A 9307-nucleotide genomic window follows, 5' to 3' on the forward strand; every position below is an offset into this window, starting at 1 on the left:
AGAACATATATGTCTCATTCTTAAAGGCTATGGTGTATTGTTCTAAATCTGTGGGTTTCTGTGCCTTTGGGGACTACTGGATGTCTTCCAGTGCGGATGTCCATCCTTTTGGAAATTTGGCACGCGTAAGGATTGGTGTGGTGTGCGTGAACTTGTTTTTCCGAGACACTTTCTGCAGAAATCTTTGTTTGCATGTCTCCTTCCCTGCATGTTTTTGTGTTCTTTGTCTCAACAGATGGGAACTGCTGAAAACAACAGTGACCTCAAAAAACTCCACGCAGTGGAGCTTAACCTGTGCAACAAGGACATGATGGCAGAAGACACATTTGATCACAGTATTATTTCTGTTGGAGAAGAGGAAGGAGTGGGCAATTTCCAACGTTCTCTCCCAACACAAGAGTCACTCCGATCCCCTCGGGGCTCTGTTGTGAGTTTCCATAACATCCAGTACTCCATTAAGCAGTCCAGTGGATTCCTATGTAAACGGAAAACTGTGGAAAAGAAGATCCTTCATAACGTTTAGTAAGTTCTTGCTTAAATAACATACCAGAGGGTAGGAATTAATCTGCTGCTGTGAATCGGTGACCTCAGTGTCACCCTCCGGATCCAGCTGTGCTGGTAAAGAAATGACTGCCCTCCTGCCAGTCTGCAGTTGATGTGAGCACTTTCTAATTTGCTTTTAGGCAAAATAGCCAGGAAATAGCTGGAGCAGTTTCAGTTATTGATCTGAGAAAATTAGGACCAAACTTGTGTGAACTCTTCTGCCAGAAGATCTGAGGGTTCCCTTAACTATGGTTCAAGCTGCGGTGGGAGGAAATGAGCAGCAGAGAGCAGTAGCTTATTTTCAAGACCCAGCTCAGCAGGGAAGACACTTAATTTCTGGCTTTTGTAGACTGCTTTTTATGTCCAGCTTTGGTTCTCTTCTGACTGGCAGTCTGGGACAAGAAAGGAAAAATGCTTATTGATTTCATATTTAAGGAGAAGTTTTTAATAATCTCTAAGTTTTCCCTTCAACAGCATTTTGTTCACACCTTACCTCTATTATGAGCTGCATGTCAACAGCCCTCCATTTGGAAATAACTCTTTCCTTCTTACAGTGGCATTATGAAGCCAGGCTTGAACGCTATCCTGGGGCCAACGGGGAGCGGCAAATCTTCGTGAGTGCGTTCTTCTGCTCCTTCAAATGGACAGTCAGCTGCGCAAAGAGGATTTGGGACTCTGAGGGTTGGGGAAAACATGAGGGATCTGCAGACTTAGACCTTTGTGTGCCTGTGAGAAATCTGGTGGTGCAGTCTGACCTCCTGGCCCTCTGCTGTCAGCTTTGCTGGAGTCCTTGCCCTCCAGCGGTGTCACGCTCCCCATCTGCTCCAGTTGGTGGTCCATAGTACTGCACTCACCTTTGGTGGTGGCCAGAGTTAAGATACCAGGCTGAACTGGGGTGACTGGAGCTCAAGTGTGGGCTCTGTGCTAGACCTGTCATGGGGTGGGGAGGGGGGCAAGCTCCTTGGAGGGCAGGAGGGATGTTGTCCCCTCTGAAGTTGCTGCAGCAAGACTTCCTTGAAGATGCTAGGCCAAACCCCTCTCTGATGACCAACAGGAATATGGTGTAATGTCAGTCTGTAGGATGCTTTGGATCCTCACCCCAGCTTGGCTGTGGCCTGGTGGTGGGGGTGCACATGTGCTTGAGTTCTTTGGATGCAAGCACAGAGAAACACCATTGGACTATCTCCAGCCAGTGCTGATGCTGTTTTCTCTCCCGTATAACCGTGGTAAGAGAGCTCTTTGTCACTCTCTGCCTTTGAGAATGTCAGAGACTGGCAAATACGGCTGTTGTTCACACAGGTGTGTCTTTGTGATGACCCTTGATCTACCCCTCTAAGGAGACTGCTGCCTAATCAGGATGTTTTCCAAGCAGCGCTTCATCAGGGCAGTGTTTACTTAGCTAGCAGACAGGCTGGCCTCTGCTTTGGCAGTAAGGAGAATCCAGTGATATGTTAAAACAAAATTACTTTATAGAATTAATCTTAACTCTAGTCTTGTTTATACCCATTTGGATTAATTTACTTGAGATCAAAGTGGCTACTTCTGTGCCCCCTTGGCTGGAGAGCAGAGCGCAGCCACCCGGCAGGGTGCTTTTGTCCGCGTGCCTGGGGTTAGCTGTTCATGCGGAGACGGGCTTTCTGTCTGTAGGGGGCTGGCGGCTGTGAATTGTGAGGGTCCATATGCTACCATACTGCTGGGGCAAACCTCGCGCTGGAAATTCCTGTATCTACACCAGGGTTTCTGTACAAAGAGCTAAAGCCCCCAGAGTAGAGGAAGCCCCTCTCTGTGCCCTTTGGCTTGCGGCGTGCCGTGAGCAGGCTGTAAGCGCAGTCCTGACTGGTGGTACTTGTTCAGTCAAAGGTAAAAGCAGCTGTTAGGGCCAAACCTAACGCCTGGTGTTTGTTTGAAGTCTCCTAGATGTGCTGGCTGCCAGGAAGGACCCTGCAGGCCTGTCTGGAGAAGTGCTTATAGATGGCATCCCACAACCTCCAAATTTCAAGTGCATCTCAGGATATGTTGTGCAGGTGAGTGACTGCCTGCAGTGGAGGCCTGGGAGCCCTTGGGAGGGATGACCGCATCAGATGAGCGATGACCGCATCAGATGAGCAAAGCATGAACTGCTAGGTTAGGTAATTTTCAATGATCCCTACAGAGTCTAATCTGATAACTCAGATGTCACAGTATTTAGTATTTTTTCTGGGATATGGAAGACAAGAGGATCAAACTGTGACTCCAGCCAAGTCAAGCACGGAGGTGTTTGTCTTCCCAAAGCCACATGGATGACCAAACCACTGGGTTACTGTGGCTTGTTCTTCGGGGTTTGCCCTGAAGTACTAGCAAGGGTTTAAAAAAAATAAAAAGGTGAGGAAAAAACCCACAGCACCCAAAATCTCCTGTTGCAAAACTCAGAAGCAGTTCTAGCTGGCAGAAGTACCTTCAAGCTACGAGGCAATAATTCTAGGAAGTAAATAGACCCCTGCTGTTCTTCCTCTGATTCTGGCTGGCTGGGACAGAGCTTCATTCTCTCAGAGGCAGGAAAAGTCGTCTGAATCTGCGGAAGTGGGTGGAGGCCTGGACCAATAAATAGACCCTCAAAGCCCTGGGGGAGCAGAGGAGTAGGGGATTCTTGGCAGCCATATGAGCAGCCAGATCTGGAAACCATCCAGGCTTCTGACTGGAGGCAGATGTGAAATTGGCAGCTTTTCTGAAAGCTGCCAGCTGGGGGGCTCTGGGAGGAGGCATGGGATGAGGCTGAGGCTGAGCCTCGATCCTGCAGGTCAAAGATCCCCAAATCCTCAGTGTTTCATGAATGGCCAGGAAGTTTCTTGCAGGTGATCCCAGTTTGAGAATTTGTCTCTCAAATATCCAGAGCAACCAAACATAACCTTAAAATGATAGGCAACTAGGTGAGACATTAAATCATCTCTCTCCCCTCCCACTCCTGTGCAAATCGTCTCTCTCCCCTCCCACCCCTGTGCAGTACTCCCTAGATCAATAAAGATGGCCCAAAAACTACAAACAACAGTTAAGGACTAAATACATAAATACAAATACATAAATACATACATACTTAGAGGGTCAGGTTTATGCTGATAAGCATATTGACATGCTAAGTCATGTGTTATCCCTATAAAACCGCTGGTGGTCTCTCCACTCATGCAAGTGAGGGTGTCACACCACAGTTTGTTACGTTGGGTATTAAGGTAGCTTAAATTCACAGTTTAGTTTCCAGTCTGGTGACCCAAGAGTTGTACTGGTGGATCTGAGGATGGGGAATGGGAGGCTAGCGTGAGAGACTGAGTGTGTGTGGGGAGGGAAGTGATGGCAGGAAATTCCTAAACCAGCTTTGGCAGCAAAGCCAGTTTATCGTAATGCTACACCCTGAGTAATCTGTCACATTCTTCCAGCACAGCAGCACGTTCAGTCTTCCTTTGTTCACTCCAGTGCCAAACACGGTTGGCTGGCACATCCCTTGTGCATCTGATGTGGAAGGAGTCCTAAAGCAGGCAAGAATCTGCTGCCCTGCAGCTTAGGGGCTGTGTCTTCCAAAAGGGCACTTGATTTGAAAGGTGCCTGATTAACAGGCATGTTTCTCAGCAGCTGCCCAGTGTTGCAGCCCTTCTCCCACCATACGGTGGGATGCAGAATTAGCTCGAATATCAAAGCAGGGGTGATGGAGAGGCATGGAGCTCTGGATGAACCTGACGCTAACTCTGGCTCATGGTTGTTACAGGTTGGTGTAAGCTGCCTAGATGTTTGTCAACTGGATAGATTTGATCCTTACTCAAAATGCACATAACTGTTGAAGCTTTTCTAAAGGAGTAGCCCTTAGAATAAGATCTTTTGCCCAAGAGTTATAGATAGTTGAGACACGGAAAAAATCAGGAGCATCTTGGTGCAATACTCTTGTTTCTCTGAGGAGCTGCTGCCAGCGAGGAGCTGGGAGGAGAGCTCCTTGTTGGCAGCTGAACTTGGCAAGGTGCTTTGGATCACAGCAAGGTATAGCTTGTAACCTGGAACAGAGCTGACTGGGGTGATTCCCCGAGTGTCTCTACTTTAACACTGAGCACTAGCAATGTCTGTTGGCTTCAGCTGGACTGGCAGAGGTTTAACTCTTTACAAAGCCAGCTACCTGCTCTGCCTCCCTTTGGCTGGGAAGGAAAGTGCATGTGCAGTACAAAATGGTACGGTCTGCACTTGAACTCCTGAGCCTGAAAGCAGGCTGAGGTGGTGCTTGGTGTAAGCTGGGACCCTGCAGAGCTGCATTCTCCCCTTGACTGCTACTGAGTGACCTTGAATTTCATGTCATGTAATTTTTGAAGCAGGGATTGTTCCTCGGTCCAGTTTCCACTATGGTCCACAAACAGCTGATCCAGCAACTGCCACTACAGGGACTCTGGTGCCCAGTCAGGTAGCTGAGAAGGAGGCTTTCAACTGTCCATCTGTACTCCTTTCAGGATGACGTTGTCATGGGCACAATGACGGTGAGGGAGAACCTGCACTTCTCTGCTGCCCTGCGACTCCCCAGCTCCATCAGTGTTAAAGAGAAAGAAGACCGAGTCACCCAGATAATCAGCGAGCTGGGATTAAGCAAAGTGGCTGACGCTAAGGTGAGCAGTGAGAATACCTTTCTTAGAAACCATCCTACCTCTGGAAACTGAATTACTTGACTCTGCGCAGTATGGGGCGCATAATGCAGCGACACTAAGCTAAGCCAGGACCTGACTAAACCATACTGCACACAAGCAATCAGTCTCCAGCATAGGAGGTAGCTCAGAAAGAGTTATGTACATTTGCTACTAAAAGGGGAAGATTTTTGGACCATGTCCAGCATGTTGTGTAAGTTCAGAGGGGAAAAAGTCGCCTAGTCATAGCATCTTGGACAGCTGCTCAGTCACTTCCTGGCTTTGTGGGGACAAGACAGGGAAATTGTTTTTACTGTGCTGAAAGCTGTGAGGGATGGAAAGCTGGGCTGTGATGGAGAAGTCCTGTGCAGAGTTTGTTCCTCCCAGCAGCGTTTTTACTTTACTTTTACTTCACTTAACCCACTCTAGAGCTGCCGACGAAAGGCATCCCTGAACACCAGTGCCACCTCTGACTGCTGTGGCTTCATTCTGGCTCTTGTCAGCGTCATCCTTGTTCCCTGAAGTCATAATGTGCCTGGTACCTCTGAAAATCAGGCTCTGCTACACAGTCCATCACACTGAGTCACGCCATCATCTGCTGCTGGCTCTAGAGTTCACTGATAGAACTCAGCAAATGAAAAGGGCTGCTGGGTGTGGAGAGCGCTGAGCTCTAGAGCGTGGACTGACCAGGTCTTGTTGCAAGTACTTGATTTCTTCTGCTTGTAGGTGGGAACCGAATTGATCCGGGGAGTTTCTGGAGGGGAACGGAAGAGAACCAACATTGGGATGGAGCTCATCACAGAGCCACCAGTCCTTTTTCTGGATGAGCCAACGACTGGCCTTGATGCCAGCACAGCCAATGCAGTCCTCATCCTCCTGAAGAAGTAAGAGTCAGTTCTTCAGGGCTCTGCTGCAATTTTGTTGTCAGCTCATTAGTAAAAAAAGGAATGCTGTTTTCACTGAGTAGCTACACTGCTTTTTTTTAATTAAAAAAAAAAAAAGCTAGACAAGTAGACTCAAAAGTGGTAGTAAACTCTTTATTTGGGCCTTGTCCAAAGCCTTTTGAAGTTGATGGGAATCTTTCCACAGCAAGCATTGGATTGGAGCCTAAATAGCAGATGTTGCTTGGACAGCTTCCCTTTGCCACAGAGAGGGGTGGACTGGGAGGTCAGGTCTTGCAATCATAATTTTTTGGACTTCCAGCTGAGTCTATTACAAAGTCCCTTCCTCCACTCTGGCAATGGCATTGAACTCAGATAGGACTTCACCTGCAGATTTACCCACAGTGCCCCCTATGTTTTGGAGATGAATTGTCTTCTGGTACAGAGGACCAAACAAGGCTTATTTAATGAGAATGAGTTTCTAACCCTCCTCCTGGGTTTGTAGTATGTTGTCTGGTTTTACCTGTGGGGGCATTTTACTCTGCTGTTTGTGGATAGAGGTCTTTGATCGGCAAGGATACTTATTGGGCATCAGTGCTAAAGTCTGACAAACCTGAAGAAAAATCTCAGCTGGCCAGACTTCCACAGCCTGCTGTGTAAAGCCTGGTATTGCCATTGCGTGCAGTAGGACTCTTCCAGTTAGTCAGGTTGAAGCCTGGTATAGAAAACCTGTAAGGAGGGTTTATACACAGCTGTGGCCTCGACCTTTGCTAGCTACAGAAAACACCGTACTTTGTCTACACAGACTGCAATGACGGTCCTTTGTAATGAAGGGTGCTGCTGTCTTGAGGGTCTCGCAGGCAGCATCTGACACAGTGACAGAGAAGGGGGAACTACAGCTTTTCTGGGTTGAGACCCTGAGAAGTTGACAAGTGTTTGTCTTGGATTTGGATACTTATTTTTTGTTTGGGTTAACATGACCTTTCTGAAATGCGAAGTGTGGTGTATTTGAGAGATGTTTTGTTTCTATTTCAGGCTCTCAAGAAGAGGGCGAACCATCATATTTTCTATCCATCAGCCCCGCTATTCCATATTCAAGCTGTTTGACAGTCTGACGTTACTAGCTTTGGGAAAGGTGCTGTACCATGGTCCTGCAAAGCAGGCCCTGGAGTACTTTAGTTCTATTGGTAAGTCTTCTGTGCCACGAGCAAAGGAAACTGCCTAATGAGTTTAATCTGCGGGTAGATTCTTACCCTAGCTCTGGATAACAGTCCCGTGCTGTTTTATCACTAGGACTCTAGAGGCTGTACGCATACAGTCTGCACAATGTTATGTTAGAATAGGAAAAAAACCCAAAGTGATAAACCCAACATTTTTCAGACAACACAGAGCATGGCTCTCCCCTGCCTTTGTTTTGCCTTGTATCAGGACAAAATGCCAGAATCGCTTGGACGATGCACAACAGAGAAGATGATGCTTGCAGTTCTGCCAGGCCTAGGTGGGAGACCCAGAGGGTCTGAACCGCAGCCTGCAGGCTGGGAGCAATCTGTAGGGGCTGGTCCAAGAATCTGCTCTAGTCTCAATGCAGGTGGGCGACCGAGAGGACAAAATCTTGGTGTGTCTTAAGATGGGTTAATAATTGCACTGGTGGGTGGCTGCCCCCTCTTCCAAGTAAGCAAGGTGAGGGTTTCTGACTATAATGGACAGAGAATGTGGAGTAAATTTCCAATCTAGTCTAGATGCAGCCACGGACACACTGGATTGTAAGCTTTCCCTGGCTCTAAGGGAGATGCTTTAACCAATCTTACTACTTCTACTCCTCCTCTTAGGATCCCACCTCACTTCCTTTCTCACAGGAATGCAATAGAATAAGCATCCTTTTTTTTTCCTTTTGTTTCCTCATTGTCCTTCATACCATATTATTATAAGAAACCACTCTTGGACAGCTCTTCCTCATCCTTGTGACCAAGGAAACACAAGCAAGAGTTGAGCTTCTAGAGCAAGCATCTGAGGCTGTAGAGCAGACATCCAGCAACCTCTGCTGAGGAACTGTGTGTCTTTCAGAGTGGGATGTGGTTGAACAGCACTGGGAAAGAGGCAAGAGTTGTCCATGCTGAGCTGTGTAGAAGCAAGTTACAGATTTCTCACCTGAAATCAGGGGAGAATAAGCAACTTTGAAGCTCTGTACTGATACCTCAGATTCACCATCTGCTAAATCCTGTCCATTCTACTGCTGTAAACTAATGCTCATGGAAAGCAGTGAAGTTTTCTTGCAACAGGGTTGTGGAAGAATGATGTAGTATGATATAGATATTAGACCTGACCTTCCAAGCTGTGGTCTGTGCAATACAAACATGTTGCATGTGTGGTTTTGTTTTTGTTTTCGTTTTTCAAGGATATGAATGTGAACCCTTCAACAATCCAGCTGATTTCTTCCTTGATATCATAAATGGTGATTCAACGGCTGTGGCAGCAAACAAGGAAGATCACAGACCTGTGGGCACAGGAAAAGGTAGATTGTGCAGGAGAAATCCACTGTTGGCTGGTGTAGAAGGGAAGTTGTATGTGGTGATGACAGGTTTTTATCCTCTGGGTTTCCTCCAGTCTAAGGGTACTTCATTATATTTTTATTTTTCCTACTAATAGATATACTTTGCCTTGGGTTTCTTTAAAGTGCTCAGAAAACTTTTAAAAGGGATTTTTTTCTTCCTTCAGTAATATAGGAAAGCAGTGATAAATACCAGTAATTTACAAAACCTATGTGGGAAAGACTAGAATTGCTTAGTCTCAAGGGACAGAAGTTCTCAAGACAGAAGAAGGGACTGAGAGAAGACAGAAGTTTTCAGTCACATAGAGGCTGCTGCAGGGAAGACATGGTAGATAGGCTAAGCAGTAATGGATTTATAGGGCACTGAGAAAGACTGGAACAAGATTAGAGAACAAACTCTAAAATATAGTGAGTGAAATGTTGGGAAATAGTTGGGGATGCTATAGCATATCCATGACTGAAGGATTATAAGGGAACAGTCTTCATACTGGTGCTTTTTGAGGGTGAGGAAATGGATCAGAGCAAGCACTGATTTCCCCAAAATTCAGTGAAACAAAGGTTTTCTGGTGCCTCATTCTAAGAATATGGCCATTTTTGTGCCACAAAGAACAGGCAGATTAGCTAGGTTCAATTACAGCTGTAGGTGAACGCTCTCAACTCAAGCTAGCCTCTTAAGCTCAGAGCTAAGCCTTGAGCAAATCAAACTCTCT

General features: G+C 46.7%; 1 protein-coding gene across 1 annotated transcript in view; it reads left to right on the forward strand.

Annotated features, from left to right (window-relative positions):
• Nucleotides 1–235: 235 nt before the first annotated feature.
• Nucleotides 236–9307, forward strand: part of LOC104129132 (broad substrate specificity ATP-binding cassette transporter ABCG2-like) — a 16899-nt gene continuing 7827 nt past the window's right edge. The window contains exons 1-7 of the mRNA XM_009642035.1: nucleotides 236–522; nucleotides 1098–1157; nucleotides 2453–2567; nucleotides 5001–5153; nucleotides 5895–6052; nucleotides 7085–7236; nucleotides 8445–8561. Of these exons, the coding sequence (XP_009640330.1) occupies nucleotides 236–522; nucleotides 1098–1157; nucleotides 2453–2567; nucleotides 5001–5153; nucleotides 5895–6052; nucleotides 7085–7236; nucleotides 8445–8561 (1042 nt within the window). The remainder of the gene's footprint in view (nucleotides 523–1097; nucleotides 1158–2452; nucleotides 2568–5000; nucleotides 5154–5894; nucleotides 6053–7084; nucleotides 7237–8444; nucleotides 8562–9307) is intronic.

The sequence above is a fragment of the Egretta garzetta genome, unplaced genomic scaffold, assembly GCF_000687185.1.
Source record: "Egretta garzetta isolate BGI_Z169 unplaced genomic scaffold, ASM68718v1 scaffold56, whole genome shotgun sequence".
NCBI lineage: Eukaryota > Metazoa > Chordata > Aves > Pelecaniformes > Ardeidae > Egretta > Egretta garzetta.